Source organism: Numida meleagris, chromosome 1 (assembly GCF_002078875.1).
Source record: "Numida meleagris isolate 19003 breed g44 Domestic line chromosome 1, NumMel1.0, whole genome shotgun sequence".
Taxonomy (NCBI): domain Eukaryota; kingdom Metazoa; phylum Chordata; class Aves; order Galliformes; family Numididae; genus Numida; species Numida meleagris.
This window is the reverse complement of record NC_034409.1, coordinates 40,625,057-40,647,130: the sequence shown is the minus strand read 5'-3', so window position 1 is coordinate 40,647,130 and position 22,074 is coordinate 40,625,057. Positions and strand designations below refer to the sequence as shown.

Here is a 22,074-nt window from a genome sequence, read left to right as displayed (position 1 = left end):
CTAACTACAAGGCTGCACAGTCTAAAGCCTCCCTGAAGTACAGCACGGTACCTCCACCTCCCCTGTCCTGCCTATCCCTCTTGACCAGCCAATAGCCCTTCATCCCAGTACTCCATTCATTTGTTCTTAATTACAGAAGATGTGCAAAAAAACTGAAAGCTCCTCGAAATACAAGTTTTTCTATTATAAATTAATCAAACATGCAAACATAAAATTACACCTAGAAAAATACTGAAATAACTTAAAAAAACACAGGGACAAGATAATACCTTTATTTTTCTATAGCTGTTAAAAATTCGGAACTCATTTTTCAGACCACTTCAAAAAAAAAACAAAAAAAACCCTAACACATTTCCACAGTTTTATGTTGAATTAAATGAATAACACATTGATTTTTTTTTTCCCACAGTTAGTCTTGACTATGTAAGTGCTCCTAGAAATATACAGTTGACCTACCTGCAGACTCAAGAACCAGGTCTGAAAACATCACCATATTTTACAAACAGTAGTTTAAAACACTCACCAGTTTGCCACCAGTGGTCCAAGACAGGTACCTTGAAGACTTTTCTTGACCATTCTAGCGTGCCCACATCACAGTGCTCACCAGCTACAAACAACATCCTGAACCTTTAAATAATAGTAGAAAAAAAAAGTATGTGTCTTGATCTGGACACAAAAGTAACAAGAAAATTAATTCAATAAATATTTGTGGTCTGTGTTCCTGATGAGATAAAGAGAAAAGGGGAGGGAGGTCTCTTACTCTTTGCATGCTCCATCCCACTGAGTAACAATTAAAATCTAGCAATACTAATTTATGCAATCTGATACATTATGTAAAAGAAGCTTTATTTTCAGAATTGAAAGATCTTGGTAGGCCAGTGGCAACCAACTGTCCATGGAAGCAAAGATATTTAAATACTTTATACACAGAATCTTGGTAGCTATCCATCAGGTAAAACAAAAACAGAAAATACAAAAAAAAAAAGGGTATCAGAGAAAATAGTAAAGAAATAAGCAGGACTAATAGGAAATACCTGTAGCATAACTCTTTGCTTTAAGTCATGAATAATGTTCTGTTTAAACAGATATTGTTTTCTGAGTTGAGTCATCTTTTTATAAGCCTTTGGAAATGAGTTTGGTAGAGAAACAACAGCAGCTAAAACCCTCTTCCTGTATAGACAGAGGCTATTTACATATAAATAAAAAAATAAATCATGTAATCCTACAAGATAACAATGATCTCAGAACAATGGTATTGGAATTCAGCCTATTTGGCTGGACACTCTGAAGCAACTTTGGCAGAAAATAAATGCAACACCTGGCAATCAAGACAAGATACAGTGCATTTTCACACCACTAAATTGGGCAGTGCTACATAAGGCAATAACCCCCCCGCCAGTCTTAATCACCACATTTTATCAGATTTTGTCACACTGTTGTCCTTCACTAAGCACTACAAATTGATTTCACGCTTTGTTTAGTATTATATCGTCCTCTGTAGCTTTCTTAAATATGATTATTACTACATGGAATCAGGACATTACAGTACATTACTGCATGCTGCAAACATTCTGATCTTCATAACACTTGCACAGCAACTTCATTCTTCTTGTAGCAGATTTTTTACATTGTTAAATTGCATTTAAGCTCATGGGTACTCACAACAGGAGTCAAATATCATCATCTTATAAAAAGTTACAAAAGTAAAGAATGATTTATGATGTTGCCCTCACACCTCTTGGAACAGAAGGCATGGATATCCACTCTCTGGGCAACACACATCTTTCATGTAATGAAGAGTCACAATGACTAGAATGCGACATAGAATTACAGAATCATACCATATCCTGAGCTGGAAGGGACCCACAAGGATCACCAAGTGCTTCTGGCTCCTCATAGGACCACCCAAAACCAAACCCTATGTCTGAGAGAATAGTCCAAACACTGCTTGAGCTCCAGCAGCCTGGGGCTGCGACCACTGCCCTGAGGAGCCTGTTCCAGGGCCCAGCCACCCTTTGGTAAAGAACCTTTCCCTAACCCCCACTCACCCCTCCCGTAACACATCTTCATACTGTTCCCTCGGGCCCTGACGCTGTCTCCACAGAGCAGAGCTCAGCACTGCCCCCTCTGCTCCCCGTGAGGAGCTGCAGTCGCCATGAGGCCTCCCCTCAGCTCCTCTGCTCTGGGCTGAACCAACCAAGGGACCTCAGCCACTCCTCATACATCTTGCCCTACAGACTCTTCACTATCTTTACAGCCCTCCTCTGAATGCTAATAGATTTATGTCCTTATATTGAGGTATTCCAAACTGCACACAGTGCTAAAGATGTGGCTAACAATTAGAATTCAGTCTTTTCAAAGCTGAAGATAATTTTTCAAAAAGCTACAGAGTAAGCAGGTGGGTTAACAGCAAGCTTTTAACTCGCTGTCAAGCTTAGAACTCAAACCCCTGCTGCTGCGTCAGACAGAATAGCTAACAGCTGAGAAGGAGATTGCCCACTTTTCCTATCCTCATATTGGACAGGACAGAAAAGTACTTTTTGAAGCAAATCTGAGGTCTTAGTACTACAGTTTTACATTACACAGTACGTGTCCACCCCCAGAAGTGATGTTTATGTAGACCACGTCTAAGAATATAGACATCTGGTCACAGTAGGGCAGGGTCTCTTCCTTGATGTCAGATCATACTATGCAGGTGAACTGGAGGACACTTACACATAGAGAAAGCAGAGGATCTTAAACTGACTCCATGGAAGTCTGACACTATGCTAGTCAAAATTCCTGCTGAAAGGAACAGTCTTTCAATCTTTTTATTAAATGCAGCAAGTTAAGATTGTAAGTTACCCTGGAACTTCAAAAAATGTACAGACAAAATAGACAAAACCTTAAAGCAAATGCGTAAGCAAGCAGCTTTTCCATCAAAGATACATAGTGTTTTCTGTACTCATAAGTCTGCATCATTTTGAAAACTGCCTTCTGAGCACATCTCCCGCATTAGAAGATGATGATTTTAATGAGCGCGTTTCAAATTAGGATCCTGAATATATTTTCTTTGAAAGCCCAAGCCATTGCTGATAATTACAGTTAATACCTAACTGGGAGTTGTAACAGATAAAAGTTTATGATAGCAGAGAATAAAATACTGTGTAAGTTAAGCCCACAAATACTTTTTAAAAAGCTTTTTAAGACTCATGTTTACAGGCAGGACATTTCTCTTAAGCACTGCTCAATTTACATGGTACTGAATAGTCTGTAACTAGGCATGCTAAACACAAAATTTCAGCTCAGATGTAAAAATTTAACATGTATCAATTGTATAAACTTCTAAAAACTCTGGTAAGTGCCCTTGCTTTAAAAACAGGGCTAGCAATAGACAAAGAACTCAAAACATTTGCCTAAAAAGTTAAGAGAACATGCTACCCGCTAAGCCAGAACTAGAATTCCTCCTTTTGAATTCCCACCTTTAACGATCAGGCCTAAATCCACAGGCTCTAGAGCAGTTCCATGTTGTGGGGAGAATGGGGATTAGCTCTTTGGACAAATTACCATACAAATCTATCAAAGAGAACACAAGAGCGAAGTGCCATAAGCCTAATAAAGTGTAAGAACTATGAATTTATTTTCTCCTGTCAAAGAGTATAACAAGAGAGATGGCAATGGTTATAAGATGTCCCACTGTGAACAATTTTTTAACAATCCACTTACAACTTCAAAGCATGTCAATGCACCTATTATTGCAATCATTTATCACTGTAATGCAGTTAATGGGGTAGAAAGATCTTAAAACCTCTGTGTTAAGTAAATACATCCCAAGCTGTCATTCTGAAAAATCAAGATTTTAGGCCCTATTAGTCCAGTGGAGCGGATATAAAGCGCTACCTCATGTAGGGGACAGATGAGCATTAGTGGTCCCAGCACAATCTAAGTCATTCAAAACAGCATGCACATTTTGGTGTCACTCCAAGCACAAAAGAAACCACATATCTAAAGCACTGTCCAAAAGCAGGAGTGTCCACATGAGTAATAATCTCAGCTACATTCTTCTGGATTAAAAGATCATAAATGTGTTTTTAAGTCTGGAATACATATTCTGCATCACATTAAATAAAACTGTCTTTGCTGAAAAAAAAAAAAAACAGCGAGGAAGATTAATGTACACTTCTTAAGAGAAACTGGAAATAAAGAACTGACTAACTCTTAATCTTTCTGGAGACTGTAGACACTTAAACGTGTAAAAATATATATATATAAATCTTCTCATTTTTCTCCATTGATATGCTTGCCCATTCTCCTCCCTAGCCATATTTCACCCTGTTCACAAGGATTCAAGCACTTGATGTTTGGGAGACCGAGTCAGAGACACAGAATACAGAAGCAGCTCAGCTCCTTTTCCCAGTGCAGGTGAAAGAGAGCTCCACAAAAGCTCTTTAAGAACTCAGCTCAAGACTCCAGGAGGAATAACCATACATGATCTACGGTAGCACAGAGTAGGTGGCAGCAAACAACACTCAATAATGTACTTCAGTTGTCCTTGATTCTGAGCTTTAATCACGTCTCTACCAGCATGTGTGAGACATGACTTTTGTGAAAAATAATTTCTAACAGCTGTGAATTTTCTATTTTAACTTCCCATCCCCTTTTTTCCTGTGTTATGGGAGAGAAACTAGCAGTTACTAATCGACTTTATATCCACTATTTCTGAACAAATGTTATGTAGTCACTCACATTTCTTTCTGAAGCAAGTACATTAATATCTAGTATAAAAAAAACATGCTTCAGTCTCCATACTCTCTTGATATGGAATGGTAGAACACTCACAATTAAACTGAAGCAAAGAAAGCCAAGTAGGCTATGGAACACAAGCTACAAATTACCACTACTCATATTTTAATCTAATCTGTTGAATTGTTACCCAATTTCATGTTTAGCCTTTCATGACTATAGATAGCCTTTCATGACTATAGATAGTCAGTTGCCAATCATTTGGAAATCAGACCTAACCAATTCATAGTAATTAAGTCAATTAAAAGATGGATTGTGATTCCAAACAAAGAAAGTTAATGGATCGATGCTATGGGGTTACCTTGCTGAGACGTTAACTGATTCCAAAAGCTAACCGGGTACTTGCAGGTCACGGAATCTGGGTGTTAGCTGATTTTCAAACACAACTGACAGCAGCACGATCAGATGGACTGCTTAGCCGCTATGTCAAAAACCTGGTCTTTAGATGCTGTAGTGGTTGAACAGGACTTTTATCCCACAGTACTGCAAATCAAAAGTCTCTTCTGCTGTTTAACATAACCCATGTTTAAGACATGCATGATGTTTTGTCTCAAAGGCAAATGTTAATGTAAGATTCCAAAAGCCAATATGGAACTTGAAGCAGGCATGCTATAAGCTTTGGAAACATCATGTTACTTAGTTGTCAATGATGCTAAGAATTAGTTTTTAACAGGGATTTATATAACTTAAGTCAGTTCAAAAGAACAGAATTCTTCTTATCATTCAATTTACTCCTGTAAATCAAGTACTCCTCTGTGTACTGGAAGCTGGCACTGCCTACCACCTCCATAGGTTAACAGCAATAGTTTTTTTTTTAAAAGGACTTTAAAACAAAAACACCTTAACCCACAGCATTTTTTAAATATAAGTTTTCAGGAACTAAATGGTGCATTTAGGTGGTTTGGAAAACCCTCTTTCAGGAATGCATTCCTAGCTATGGGATTTTGAGTCTCTAGAGTAAGTAGGGATATTTTATCCCAGATAGCAGAAAGGCATTCCACTTCACAGCTCTGTACCAAATAATGGAGAATAACGCTTTATAGCATATGAAGTAAAAGTAAGACTGATTCCAAACTGAAAGAAAATTCACTTGACCTTCGATGGAAAAGTCCATCCAAGCAAGGAAATTTTATGTCATATACTGGACCCTATTTCTGAAGAACTGCAGTTTTAGTTTTAAAATAGCACACACTGTAACTAGCTGGATGTTAATACTGAAATCATCATACGATAGTCAGACTAATTTAAATACCCTTTCCAATTCAGTAATATATGCCACAGTATCACACATAGCCAACTAGTCAGAGTCACAACTAGACTTCACAGTAAGATAATTCTTGTCTAATGTTGAAAGAGAGGCATGCTGAAGACTGCCAACCTTCCAGTACCATACTGGTAGTCAGAGAACTGCCACTGGTATTGACTTTTTACCTGTAGGTGAAAAAGAGTTTGGGTTTTGTATATAACTAACTGTCTTAAGTCAAAGAGAATACTAGATATTAAAAGCTGCCCTAGAGAAGTCATGTACCAGTGAACAACGTAGCCCAAAGCTGAATTAACTATCAGCAGACTACAAATTATGCACAAATGGAGAAGCTCATAAACTACGCGCTGAACAGGAATGACAAAATATTACATCTGGGACAACTGGTATCAGCAAGGGGACTCTTATTTGCCTGGAATTCTTTGGCAAGAAAATTCAACAACTTACAGAGTAGGTTTGCAGATTTTCTACCCAATTATTACTCTAATTATATGGACCAGCTCGTTTAAGTCACCACCTAAAGAACTACTGAGGAATGGCAATTAAATTTTCTAGCATGTGAACCACCTTCTTACTACGAAACATCACAGAAGAATAGGGCTTTAGGGTCTCAAAACAGCTTTGTTCCTCATTTCATGGAAGGGAAACAATTGATGACAGCACTTAAAAGAGATGGAAGAAAACTTGTAATGAATATCTCAGGAATAAATCCAGCTTACTGATACATAAAACTTTTCAGAATAATTAAGAAAGTGAAGGTATAATTACGCTCTACATCCCTGCATCTTCCTTTACTTTTTGGGCAACTGTGATAGAAGCTGTTCCCATGACTGAATACTGCCTACTGTCTCTTGTGGCCCTCATTTGATGCTGAGCAAACGATTCAACTCCAAGATCAGATGTTGTCCAAAACCACACGTTCTTAATGTTTGCCATATGATACTGAGCTTGATTTGTAGAAGTACTAAACAATAGCAGGTATATCAAGTCAGCATGAGAAGCATTTTAACCACATAATGTTAATAATGTATTTTAACCATAAAATGCTAAAACCTCTGAAATAGTGGTAGTTTAGTGGCTTAGATTGGGTATTCAAAATTAATAAAAGACTTTGACCTTAATCTCCCTGTGCCTCAGCTTCCCATCTGCAAAATATGGATAATACCACTCTCTCATCTCACAAGGGATTTGTAAGGATGAACTCAGTCACAATTTTGAAGCATGGAGGTAGCACAGTGATAAACACTTTAAAAAACAGTATGAAACAGTAGTACATAACTGTAATCAGAAACTAAATAATCCGAAGATAAGAAGATACTGACTAACTTCTGATTAAATGAACACCAAAGATCCTGTGCACTCAATGAAGTGGGAGATCACGTTGGAAAATGGTACAGGATCACATAATCCAAGACTGTATTACAGGGTATAAGCACAGTGGAATAAAATTGAGTAAGCAATCTTAACTCACTAAGAATTCTTAACCTTAGAGTCATATTTTTAATGGTAATTAAAGTCATTTTTTTAATAGCTCATCTCTCCTCCAAACTATCAACAGAAATCCACAAGCAAATATGTGTACACCTAATTCGTCAAGAATACATTTGAATTCTGCTATACAGAGGTGGATAAAGCCCCAGACATTGCTATTCTTAGCTTATCCAGTTTGTTTCTGTAAGAAACTGCTTCCAGTGTATCCTTAGTTCACCTTTTTAGAGAGTACTGCTTTCCCAGGGCTGCCTCGGGGTCCTGCTGACGGATTGCTCTAATTGCAGTTGGTGAAGTAAAGAAGGCAGCTACTTCATGCTCTGCTAGCACGCGGAAATAGGCACCAGCATCTGGCGTTCCCACAGGCTTCCCCTATGGAGAAAATAATTTAAAATGTCACAGGATAAAAACACTTCGTAATTCCTTGACAGTGCAAGGCTTGAACATGTAACTGTAGTGGTAGCACAGCAACAGAAGTAATTTCAAATAAGACTTTAAAGAAGAATTTGTTAAAAATAACAATATAGCATGTGTATTCACTTGAAAAAATAAATCTCACAAGCTTTGGGCACAAAACAATGAGCATAGGATATACCAGCTGCTACTGAGCAAAACGGGACAAACTGACAGGCAAATGAAAAGACAGCCCAAATAGCTGTTATTACACTAGCAGCAGAGGGAGTCATGTCTACATCTATCCTTATTGTTAAACAGGCTGTTAAAACACTGAGTCCCACTGGACAACGAGCCTCTGGACACAATGGCATTTCAGCTATACCCCCACGCACAGGACTACAGGTCATAACACCAACTTTTTGTTACCCAGAAATTTTCTCTTATTTCTGGAGAAATTCCCATTCAGCTGCTTACAACTGATTTCTGGGCATCTTTGTGCTGCTGCCGCACATGAAGACCAGAGAGAAGCCAAAGACCCCTTTACTGCGTTAGTTTGATATCAGATTACAGTATGTATTTTGGGGGGGTGGGGGGAGGGGTGAGTTAGGATTTGGAAAACTAAACAGTTATTAGCTATGGGGCATAGTCAGGAAAACTGTAAACAGAAGTAATTGGATGTGACAAATTGTCCACTGGTAAATAATAACAAAAAATAATCAAAAATAGTGCTCTGTGGCGCTCCAAATATAAACCATATGAACAATATAGGAGAGACACACGCTTTTCATACTGCAAAACCCAGTTTCGTCATTGCTTTATGCAAAAAGCCATCAACACAGAAAACATCACCAACTTCACAGCAGTTCACCAGTCACAAAATAAATTTATACCTCCACCCTCCTGGTGTAAATGCAAATTTGGATTGTGTCCTTAACAACTGTCATTCACATTCATGTATTTTATTACTTTCAAGAGCTGCAGGCACAACTTTGGATTCTTAGCCAGCCACAGGCAGTACAGTCTTGACATCTGCCAGTAACTTTCAAGAAACTAGATGTACTTTTTTTTTTAATTTAAAACAGCAGATTTGCAGTAAGACAAACACAATACAATAGATCGATAGGTCTAGCAAAAAAAAGTTACATGCAAAATTCTAATTAATACTTCAATTTGCAAAGATACAAAAAGAACACGGGCATTTGAATACCTCGAAGAATTTACTAAATCCAGTATTTTTATTCCAGTAAGAAGGCACTAGTATCACAGTAAATGCCTTTACAGGAACACACACAAATAAAGTTTGTTGCCCATCCCAATGCTAAAAGCCACCCCCTGCTGTGATGCAGCCTCCCAGGAATTTATCCTTTCCCCACTCCCAAATGCCCTCCCCATCGCAAACTCCCTTGTGTTTGCCTGGCACCCAGCTGCAAGAGGGCCAAGAAGCCAGCTCTCAGATTTCAAGATGGCAGGATGACTGAGGTTGGCTATATCTCGCCAGCTTTGCTGCCCTACACTGAACTAACAGTGGTGAGAGCACTGCTGAGGAAACACAGGACAGTTACAGAAGGGGAAAAAAAAAAAAAAAAAAGCAGGACAAACCAGAAGATGCAACTGAGTCTTCTGCTAAAGGGTAGAGGAGATGGCGAGAAGCAGAAAGAATAAACAAAAGAAAACCAGGGAATCATCAATGACAAAACCTCTGTTTTGCTAACGGCCTGTCCCAGCTTCCCAGAAAGGTGTGCAAGAGAATTTTTTCAGTAAGATAATAATGTTAAGTCCCTTTTTTCTTTCACATATCATCATATTTTTTTTGTCTTTAAGCCTTCTCCTTCCACACACCTTCACTGCAGCTTTCACGTATTCATTCAAGCGTTCATCAGCATTTGTTGAGGAACTCCTTTATTCAAGTTCATGTCATCTCCATATAACACTCACTACACCTACAGATCTGCAACCAGCCGCTTAGGAGTTCAACCCCACATCACTAACACAACTGGTCTTAGACTGAAACATTCCAAATTTCCATAAACATCACATTAACTAATTATGTAACTGAAGTAGTAACATTTGTAATGAACTCAGGCAGAAAAAAAAACTAACTGCTGGGCAACATGAAATTGGTTATTCTACCAATAATAACATAGCCAGTAATTTTCAAGCAAATGGAAACTTCCAGAACCTTAAAGAGTTCAGAGTCCGGCCCTGAGTACACCCAGCTCCCTCCTATGGGTTTGGCTGCAGATGCTCAAGGCAAGGCGTGCTATGGTGCAGCTGCGTAACCTTGGATGAGAGCACTGGGAAAACAGCAGAGCTGTGAGCAGACTCCCTTTCCTCCAGAGGCAGTTTACACTTAGGCCCTCTCCCTTGCTCTCTGCTTGAGCCTTCCTGCAGCCGTGCCAGGGGCTAGGCTCAGGCCTGGACCTTGCACCTCCAGTAAGTTCCATCTGTCCCAGACCCTGACTTGAGTTTTGGTTTGGAGAAGTGCAATTCTCAGATCTAGCAGAAAAACAAGTAAACAAATAAAACACCAAGAACCTCATAAGGAAAGGAACAGAAAATCCCCCTGACAGTCAGTAAGACATAATTCCCAGTAAGGAAACAAAATTGTCATTTAGGAAAAAAAAAAAAAAATCTGGCCTGGCTATAAAATATTCTTACTGATTCTGCAGAAAAAGCTCTCCAGTGCCTTGGCAGCTGGGAACGGTTTAGCAAATGCATAAATAAAAACTGACATAAGCAAAACAAATCTGAGACAGTGCAAGTTCATTTCAGAGCACAAAAACCTACAAATAAAATTGCCAAAGAAAGTTCTCATTTATCATACAAAAATTGTAAGTTCTGCAAGATGCCATGAGACACTTATTACCACATACAATTTTGATTCTTAAAAAAGTTAGCATTATAAAAAATAAAGCACAGGGTAACTGAATTCAGAATATGGTGACAGATTGCTGAGTCAATTGAAGAGTGTTAGCAAATAAAATGCTGCCATTGGATTTGCTGAGATCTGTTCAAGACGTGAACTATTCAGTATTTGCATCAATACTGCAGATGAAAATTTATTAAAAATTTGCTGTCAGTAGTAACTGGCTGGCAGGAACCAAGACTACAGTAATCAAGAATAAGGCAGTCAGAAGAGTGACCTGCCTCACTTGATTTAGAAAAGAGAAGTAAAACAGGCATTTATTTTATCAGCTAGGAGGATTCACATAGAAAACACCTTTTTTTAATAACCTACCAGGAGATACTGAGAAAGATAGACAGATAGGAATGCCTTTCTTTCTAGAAGCACCTAGTTTGAGCATGTAATTTATCAAGTGTCTACCAGCTGAGCAGACATCCTCAGGCAGAATGTGTTGATGGATAATATGTGATTATGAAAGAAGATTCATAGGCAGCAAGAATGATCAAGGGGATAAAAAGTTCTCCCGTGGAGAAAGTCAGAAGCCATTGGGATGGATTACTTGAGAAAAAAAGACATGTAAGAGGAGAGTTGTAATAAAGTACACAACTCCATATCAGTAACAGCTCAGCAATCCCCTTTCTGCCATACTCCTAACAACAAAGGGTTACTCAATTAAAGATAAATTCCAGCTTATGAGGAGAAAATTCTCTCTGCGTAGTGAATATTATACACGGAACTCATTGCCACTAAGACCTGCTGATACCAGAGGTATCAGGATTCAAAAGGAAACATTCAGAGGTATTTCTCCTGCTGCTACTGGCCCCGCTGCCGAACACCCACTAAGGACCTGAGATGATACATCCTACTGAATTCATTCCACAAATACAATCAATATGAGTGATGGCAGAAAGATGACAGAAGTGGCAAAACTCCAGAAACATTGCTTTCTTTGTAAACTGATGATAATGGCTTATGGACTGTAGCAATGCTGGATGTCTCTACATAGCTAAGAAATGTGCTAAATGACAGTACGTGTCATCCTGGGCCCCTCCATTGCTGCTGCTGCTGCATAGGCCGTAGATTTGTTGCAACAACAGTGACTAGAAAGAGCCCCGAGAGCTGTGGGGAAGATGCTCCCCAGCCACAGCAATGCCCATCCTGCTATTGTTCAGAGCAGGACCGTAGCTCCCTCTCTGTCCTATACCACTGAAATCAACTTCTTACAGCAGGGCTCTTTGACCAGTATGGGCATCGTCCTTTTCCTTAACCTAATTCCAAGTCCTGAGCATCACAATATATACAATTCTGCCTTCATCCTGTCATTACAGGAGCAAAAGTAGAAACTAAACTTCCTCTTCCTGCTGCTCTGTTGCTTACAGTTTGGGATGCAATCCTCGCAAGCATCCCAGGGTGAGATGGGAGGCTTCAAGGAGCTTCTTTATACCTAAAGCTTGTCATGCCTCAGAGAAAAACAATCCAAGACAGATTAAAAAAAAAAAAAAAAAAAAGTACTTGCTGTATTCAAAGGAATTCATTACTGTTCTCACATCTCTGACAATGGTTTTATGACAAGTAAGAACTGAAAGCATGTAGTTACCATAGCAATTACTAAAATAAGAAGTTGTCATCTACTACGTAATTTGAAGATAAACAAATCACTTTAAGAAGTTAGTCCTATCTATACTCAACAGTGGTTATCCTTGGACAAACATGCTCAGGTCTTTTTTCTCCTTATCTGAAGAACACTGCTGATACACCCTAGCCCACAAGCTACCATTAGGCCACAACAAACTTTGACAACGTATTTATGAATACTGACCATTAAGACATTTTTCTGAACAGAGGAAAAATTATACAGTATCCCTTTTCATAAATACCGTTGTTCTCCCTATGAGTACAGAATTTTTTTCTTCCTACCTTTAATCCTTAGAAAGAAGCAACTAACATTATGAACATTGAAGGCTTGATTGGTGGTATCTTAGAGAAAGAAAAATTTCAAGTGTACTATTACTTTTTCATAATTTTCAAAAGCCAAGACCACAAACTGATATGTGTAGGTCAACTAGATACTAACTCTGCTTTTAATGTTTACTGTTAAAGAAATATGATTTTTACCCTTTTTTTATTGCAAAACAAACACATTTTAAATTCAGAGGTAATTTTATAATTATAATAACCCTCCTGATCCCCACACATTCACACAGTGTGAAAACTCCACTGTAAGATCATCATGTAAAGGGACTACTGAAGAAACACCTAACTCTTCATTTCTTCTTCCCTTCCTCCATACCTGCTAGAATGGAAACCTCTTTGTTGCAGTTATTCTCTTCTGGCAATGCATGCAAAAAATTTCATGTGGACCACTGTATCAGTGGTCAAGAACAGATACTGTAAAACTATTTAAGTCTTTTTCTTATCTCTGGAAAAATGACATTTTATCCACATCACTTTCCTCTCCTATTTAACTAGAGCACTGGTGATGAGTTAATCCCCTTGGAATAAAGAATTTAATTAACGTACATTAGGTGCTTAAACATTAGAGTATAATAATTTAATATTCAAGCTAATATAATATTTAATTCTATAAAATGTGCATTTCTGCTACTAGATGAAGTTTTTGCTCCTTGTTATTCAGAGTGTCAGAATCTGAGTCAATCACTGTGGTTCCGAGCCTTAAAACTGTATCAGTCCTGTACCACTGTAGGTTTCTTCCAACTAGAGAATTGAATTCTTGTAAGAGAATAAAGTGTGAAAAGGAATACAAATCATTTATTTCTTTTTTCCCCTCAATCTTCTGTTTATCTAATGAATGGGATTTTTAAACTGGAGCTCTCTGTTAAATACAGATGCTGAAGATCCCAAAATTATATCCCACAACAGTTGAGAACCTGGAAATGAAATAAAGATGGAGATGACGGCTGTAAGGCACCCAACATTTAGGTTAATTGTTCAAGTCATAAAATTAACCCAGAGAAGTGTTTAATTTCTTTTTTTTTTCCAAATGCGTATGTGTTCACTGCCTCAAAAATTTCTTTATTAAAAAGCAAAGGAGCTTCAAAGAGGTCATTATTCATAAAAGTGGTTTCTAAAAATAAAACCAAGAAATATAATTAAAAATCATCTTGAGTAGTGGACGGAACAGGTGAACATAACTGAAAACTGCAGTTGATTAAATATACTTAGAAATGTAAGGAACACATACACAAAGAGGAAAATAAAAGATTAGTACCCCCGCAGGTACATTTGCATAGCAGTTAGGTTTACCTTTATGAACACACATCTGCATATGAGAATGCAATTGCATGACACTCTGACATTGCAAGGGCTAGCTCCCAGAAGTGTATGCTGGCATTTCTCACACTCATACACATAGAAATAAGAATTCACTCTGCAAAGTTTACAAATAAGAAATCAGTCTACAAAGTCTTTAATCAAGACAGCCAACTGTTTACTATTTCATGTACTGCAAAACTAGAAGCAATCCTAACTGGAATACTACTGCACATAATAAAGTTAGTGATCCACATAACAGCTGGCCTGAGTATGTGCAGGCCTGTACTGTGCTGCACACAAAATTTGTCCCTCAAGGCTGTGTAGTGCTGCATACACCCTCCAGCCACAGGACAAACTTGGTCAGCGATTCCTTATGTAAAAGCCTGCCTGCAGGCAGCTCCCACTTGGCACTGGCCACCAGAATGGTCTTGTCTTTATCTCAGAGTGAAGCTGCACGTTCCCATGTGAGCATATTTTTGTTTGGCAGCAGCACTGATGATGAGAATTGTTTACTCTACAATGCTACATAATTCAAGCATCTGAAGGGACACAAGATCATTTTTCCTATTAGCTTCAATATGAAATGTTTTAATCAATACCATATGTTTTTTCTTACTTGGAGCAATAGTGTATTCTAGCACCAGTGCTGCTGGCATTTCCCACAAGTTGTCTGCTTGTTTATGTCCTAACTTTGCCCAGAAGGTCTACCCAGAAGGGTAGAGGAAAAAGATTTCTAGCTTGCGTGGAGACAATATACCAGAAATTAAACCTCACATACTAATCTTGATCTATTCTCTCCAACACAAGAAACATTATCAGCTGAAAGTTCAGTAGAGAATAGGTAGCATTTGTCTAGGTTATATTTCTGCTTCATGAATTTTGAACATAACATTAACCCTGATCACCTATACAAATAATTTAAGTTGCTGGGAAAAAAGATTCAAGCCTGAGAGACAGCCTTTCAGTACTTAAATATAGCCTACAGTAATGCCTACACCTGCTTTGAAACCTTCATTTCCAGAAACGAGACAAGGTCAAAATAATTAAGAGGTTTTTGCTTAAGGATACTGAATTTACAGGATTTTCAGGGACGTTACCTGGCATATGGATGTAACAGAATTACCACCCCACAGCAGAGGGCCAAACGAAATCTTGTGGGACTTCTGGGCAAAACAGACTGCTCTTCCTCACCTTTCCACTTCAGAAAAACGCAGTGGAAAACTGCATACTGAATAGGTCTGTATGCAAAGCTTTAACTCTAGTTACTTTTTCAGAGCCCAAACTGGCTTCCCTTGCTGACAGTTGTCTTTCTGCCAACCTCTAATAGTCAAAGGAGTGTCCAGACTGTCTTCTTCACAAGAAAAAGTGATCTTTTTATCCATAACATGAAGAACGATGCTGTAATATTTTCTTCTCATAAGCAGCAACACACAGAAGAACATGACAAGCGTCACACTGAGCAAAAAGCACAGGACAACTGTATAGTATGTACACATGTATGGCTAAATGTTATGAAACCATCTCTGCATCTGGAGTTATTTCCAAGTTTGCTGACGTACACAAGTATGTAGTTACTTCTTCTGGACAGCTGTAGACATATGTATATATATGAACGTGAGAATTATGGAAAACTTACTCTATTCCCTTTCCCACATAAAGATGTATTTAGTTACTAAGGAATCCTGTCTGCAAAAGTCTAGTGCATGAATTTCAGATATTCTCTTGTTTAAAGGCACCCCTTGAACCTGCCTCTTTTCCTTTACTTAGAACTTTGTCCTGCTGCTTTGAAACAAACTCAGTCCCTTTTTAAAAAACAAAAAGCAACAAAACTACTAATTACTTTTAATTTGCAGCATCCTAGAAACACCCTTACCTCCAAGTGTCCTTCCACCCCAACCTATGCCCCAGTACACATCTTTATCATGCACAGTATGCCAAATCTAACTCCTTCAATTGGCAAGCTGACATCTGTCATTGTCTAAAAAGATCTCAGAAGTTCCAAGGTGACCTGATTTGTAAAGTCACAGCAGAAGACATATTGAAGACTCTTCCAGAAAGAGCTAGGCATATGTAATACTCAGATGGCTGATTCTTATTGCTATCGTTGCACTGTAGATACTCACTGCATCATATTTCAATAATGCATTCACTTCAAGCTTTCATGCTGAAAGCTGACAAAGTAAGAAAGTCAGTAAACTTCTGTCCACAAGGCAAACTGAATTGGAAATTAAGAATGACTTTTAAAAAAAAAAAAAAAAGTTTTCTCCAGTTGCCACAGTCATTGGCTGGGAATATTAAGGTATGAGAGATTTTCTATGTCTCAGTTGTTTAGGGAAAGAAACTTACAGTTTAGAAAAAATACTTGTTTTGCAAGCCTACTTCCCTACGAGATTATTGAAAAAATCAATTCAGTGCCTAGAAGCTAAAAAACAAAAGTTATTTGCCTCAGACCTTACAGCTCACAACATGGTATGGCAGAAAAACATTCTGACAAAAGTTAATTTTCTGTTTCATAGAACAGCTTAACACATTACCTAAAGGTTTTCAGTGAAGAGCTCACTAAAACCACCAAGACAAAAATCAAATTTGAAAAACCATTTTTAAGACCCCAAAATCTAGCTGTATTCTAAACACTGTATTTTGTTTCTTATTTCACATTTTTCCATTACAGAAATGATGAATGAAAAAGCAAAGCATCAGAGTTGATAGCTATGCACAATTTACTGTTCTGTGAGAGATTACCAGTCTCCTTCCTACTACAAGTACTTGTAAAAATAAACTTAGCATTACGTGAAATAACATGAATAATGTGAGCACATATGGTGTCACAGACTGTTTACACTGCAAGTAGTAAGGTGAATTTGATCAGATTAGTAGATCACACTATTTAATGCCAATACTCTTTACATCTTCCATTTGATGTTATTGGAGGTTTATTTTAGACTAGATTTAGCCTTGTTCACTAGACCAAAAATGCAGTTCAAAACATTCTAATGGAAAGCTATCCCATAGATCTTTGCTCCTTGGGCTGAAAGTTCTTTTAGGAAGTGTCCTGCTGACTCTTTTTTCTGTTTCTCGCATATGACAGTAGCACGTCAGTTCACATGACCAGTAGGTACTGCCAGAAAGTTTCTGTGTCCCCTGCCTACAGTAACTCTGGTCACAAAGCTAAAGCACGTGCCACCAACTTCTTGCTGAGAAGGGATATAATCGTTCCTTATGTTCTCATTGCCAACAGGCATCATGAAAGATGCTGCATACCCTTGCACTCCAATCCAGAAAATAAATCCTGACAACAGTGTGACAGAGATCTAATTTAACTGTGATTTTACTGAATGCATAATGGAACCGCAACCTATGTCTAGTCACCTGAAAGACACTGGGCTACACGGGACAGACACTGCAGAAATGTTTCCAATGCCTTCCGAATTCAGGGTATCGATTGTAGCCTGAACAATCTCTGAGGACATCATGAAGATCTTCCTTCAAACTGAAATACTTCTGCAGTAAGTATATGCTCATTTCTCTGCTCACTTTGTCATGCATGGGGCATCCAGCAATGATGCAGTCACAACTTACAATTACCCCTTACTTCATATTTGACTAAAGTTGACTCACTTACGGAAGAAAAAGATAACAATGAAAATGCAGCTTTTCAGAAGGATACAGAACACTCTCACTAGGGTTGCATCAGATATTCAGCTTCATAGAAAGCATATTTTGGGAAGGACCCCAGTTGCAGAAAAAGAAGAGCTTCAGTTAATGACCCCAACGACCACGTGCACGCAAGTCTCTGTATGCATTCTATTACTTTAATTCATTACTACATTCCTATTAATCTTCTGCTCTCTTTTGTACCACTGATCACTGTGCTTTCAGCAACCCATCCCCAATGGACACAGCATTCCTGTACTATATACTCTTGCACAGAGGCATGAAGGCACAGTCCCCTTCTCTAATAAAAGTGACAGTGGTAACAACTAGGTCCAGAAAGTGCTTATTCACAGCAGAGAGTTACAGCAGGGCACCCAGACTCCTTGCTCTAGCTCCAGTTCAGGAACCATTTTCTGCCTTGACACAGATCCAATAAGCTCTGGAATCTGTAGTACTCAGTTTTCACTCTCCACTGCAACACTCAGGGATGAAATTACTCCTCTACATGCTACCTAAGCTGCCCATGAAGATATTAGAAGTGGCTCACTAACTAGATTTGTACAAGAAGCCAGTAACAGAAGAGGCCAAGCCTAACGTACTGTGTTAAGATACCTTAATTTTTATATAACCTGACAATAAAAATTTGAAAGGAAAAACAAGATTCCCTAATTCCACACTGCACTCACTGTAGAAACGTCCATGTTGACAGTACACACTTACCTCATACAAAATTGTAGGATTCCCATGAAGAAGAGGCCCATAGCAAATGTAAGAATGACCAACTACCCAGCCTAAATCAGAAGCTGCCCACCACACCTAAAATGAAATAAAAACATAAGAAAATTGTTATTGTTAAGACAAGTTTCAAAGTATTTAGATGACATTTAAACAGAATTACCTCACCAGGTTTGAGTCCATATACAGCTGACATTGTCCAGTTCAGCATAACTGCATAGCCACCTGTTGGTCTGATAACACCCTAAATGAAAATAATTTGAATACTTAAGATCATTTAAAGAATGCTTTAGTATGTCTGTCATCAATTAAATTTTGACTAGACTTTAAGTTGTCAAATTCCAATACTTCACACTTAATAAAAGGATTCAGTCTTACAAACACATGCTTCTGCTAGCATTCTCACTGAAGAAGTAATTTTGGGAAAAGAGAAAAACCAAGTGCTACGACAATAGTTTTCATAAGACTACTAACAAAGACATAGGTTGTCTCACTTAAATTGGATACAAATATGTAGTCAACATATTCTGACAAAAAAAATAAAGAGATCAAGTCTTTACCTCTCTTAAAGTTTGCCCATCTAAACATTTGTTTTAAATTCATTGTCTAGTCTCCCTGCGTCAACAGAGCAATGCCAAGAGCTGTTGGCACCTGTGGAGTAGCCAGTGCCTAAATAACTAGGGTAAATTACTATGTGGTATTGCACCCCTTTTTCTGTACTGATTCTTTCAAGCCTTGTCCAATAACCTGGGGAGGTTAGAGACACATTAGCTCATTAAAATGGAGATTGCTATCACAGATAATGGTTAACTAATGTGAATTTCAGAAAGCAGACTTCCTTTGTTAGTTTCCAACTTAATCTCTGCTCTAACAGAAGATGTTTTGTTACAAAGGTATCATAACTGAATAATTTTACTCGTGTGATTGTTAGAACTAAACCATATCTATGGACATGTGATACTGTCTCTGAATTTGTGATAGTGAAATCACTGCTGGTGAACTATATTCAGATCATCTACACTGCAACAACAATTGTAAGGACCAAACAAACAAGCAGAGTTTGCTTTTAAAAATAAATCATTAAGACTAATTGACACTTGAAAGCAAACATTGTCAAACAATGCCCATCTCAATATAAACCTCCATTTTCAACGGAATTATAGCCTCAGAACTGTTCAGAAACATAAGACTTTAGAAGATGCCTAATTCCACTTATCTGTAATGCCATCCATTACATCTTAGCTACGGGAAGATTAGCTAATACATAAACAACAAATAAGCAAAGACTATTCAGCAATAAATGTTATCATGGAAGTGATATATTAACTAATCTTGCCATTAAGTACTTACTCTACACGCATCTCAGTTAAAATACAGAAAATATTCATGAATAGAAGATACTCTGCTATCCTCAAAGGTTTACATTGTACAAACACTTTGGATTAAATAGTTTACTTTTATATTAGTTCTATTTAAATAAACATTATTCACTGACTTTGAAGTACAGAAATATGAATAAGTGAGATTAAAGCATTTCTAACAGCGCTCATCGTTTTTAGCACTGTGCTGTGCTAGATATTTTCAACCTTTTTAACTAAATATTTTCTCAAGTGGAACTACAAGTAGATTGGTCACAAACACTTAGACAACAGTTAGTCCTTTACCTTGGGCAAGCCTGTTGTTCCAGACGTATACAGAATATAAAGAGGATGGTCTGATGGAACAGAAACACATTTATAACACTGTGCTTTTGCAAGCTCTTCTTCCCAGTCAAGATCACGACCTGGGGTAAGAGGAACATGGCCCTGCCCATTGAAAAACAGAAAAGTGCCCAAACAGAATAAAATGTAAGTGGGTCAAAAACATGCATTATTCAATCTTCTGTACAGTAGCATTAGTTCTATTTTCTATTTAAATATTATACACAGAACATTTCCCCATAAAATATAAAACCAAACTACAACACATATATTAAAAATGCTACTTGTACAAGTAAAAGGCACACAAACTACTGTAATGCAATGGAAAGCACAACAACGACAGCAGAGCAGCAAGATCCCAGGCAGCAGCAAGGGAGGATTTGCTCAAACACAACAGCAGTAGGCACAGAAATAAAGGTAAGAAGCAGCTTACCTTCAGAAGGCCTCAGGTATGCAGGGGTCTCCATCAAGATACCCTTTCCTCCACTGCCAACCCTTAAATGAGGTCTGGGAAGGAGTGGATCTTGGCTGCACGCCTTCCGGTCGCTCAGGGGCATCGCATGCAGCTGAGCTCCCCGGGGTTGGCCCTGCCTTCCCACCAGGTGCTCAGTCACTGGTTCAAGGTGCGACTTAGCAATTCCGCTACAACTATTTATACATCTGAAAGCTAACATTAAGGCACTGAAACAGTACACTCACCAGGTTTGGTCGCGTGTAAATGAGAACTTTCTCAGGTTTGTTCCGTACCATTGCCAGTGCTCCTTCTAGGAGTGATATATATTCCACTTTCCTTTTTGGTTCTACTCCAAAACTTGCTGTTACGATAAGTCTGGGCTAAATAAACAAGTTAGATTGTTTATATATACAACGGCAATATATTTTTATAATATACATGTAATTTAGTAACATGTTTTCCACGACATCTACCTTTACATAATTAGAACCAGGGGGTTGGATCCATTTTCTAAAGAAAGAAAGCTCTTGTGATCTTGCAGTCCGTGCAACTGTTATTTTTTTTTTTCCACAGCTTAATAACTATGACGCTTTTCACCATTTTCAACCAAATTTAAGAAAGAAAAGAACAATATTACGTTTGTGCAAGTTGCACAAAAATAACTGAACAGAGAGAAAACCTCATCTCTATGTAGTCCTCCACTAAAGGAAAAGCTTAATGTCAAGTCATCTGGCCTGGTTAGTCTGCTTCCTAATTACATATGTGCCTGGACCCAATTAGCTATAGCTCTTTGCTGGTTATTTTTCAGCCTGCAATTAAATAAATAACATGGGAGGGAAAGAAGGAGAAAGAGGAAAAGAAAGGTAAAGAAGAAATGAAGCTAGAAATAACAGAAGAGAATAAACTAAAGTCTAAAGACACGTGAGGGGAATTTTAACTACAGTCTTTCAAGTGATGGTTGGAGGACCTAAGATGCAAATCCACTTTCTGTTTTCTTTCTGATTTCTGTCGTTCTGGATGTTATTTTTAGAAAAACTTCTATTTCAAACTGTGGATTTACAAGACACATCTTTTTCATTGAGCCAACCTCAGGCATTATGTAAGATTTGCTAAGTCAAAAAACCTTACTTCACTGCATACAAACTATTTTGACTCAAGTCCCAGGATCAGTATTTTTACTTTTTACGTTTGGGAAATAAAATTCTTGTGTATCAGGAAATAAAAGATAGTTTATCTGGTGCTATGTGTTAGAACACATTTTAATTATAGAATTGTGCGTCTTCAACCTCTTTACTTTTAGAGTTTTAGAAGCATATTTATCTTGTGTATCTTGTGCGGTCTGATCCAGCTACTTTAGTAATTGTATGTATTAGCATAAATCTCATTAGGTAGGCACAAACCACAGTGCCACAGTTAAGGCTGA

General features: G+C 38.0%; 1 protein-coding gene across 4 annotated transcripts in view; it reads right to left on the bottom strand.

Annotated features, from left to right (window-relative positions):
• ACSS3 (acyl-CoA synthetase short-chain family member 3) overlaps nucleotides 1-22,074 on the bottom strand; it is a 73,162-nt gene that overhangs the window by 32,088 nt on the left and 19,000 nt on the right. For all 4 annotated transcript variants that reach the window (XM_021385292.1, XM_021385291.1, XM_021385293.1 and 1 more), the window contains 6 exons: nucleotides 20,897-21,031; nucleotides 20,162-20,302; nucleotides 18,661-18,741; nucleotides 18,483-18,578; nucleotides 7,755-7,906; nucleotides 524-627 (listed from right to left, as the gene is read on the bottom strand). In XM_021385292.1, the coding sequence (XP_021240967.1) occupies nucleotides 524-627; nucleotides 7,755-7,906; nucleotides 18,483-18,578; nucleotides 18,661-18,741; nucleotides 20,162-20,302; nucleotides 20,897-21,031 (709 nt within the window). The remainder of the gene's footprint in view (nucleotides 1-523; nucleotides 628-7,754; nucleotides 7,907-18,482; nucleotides 18,579-18,660; nucleotides 18,742-20,161; nucleotides 20,303-20,896; nucleotides 21,032-22,074) is intronic.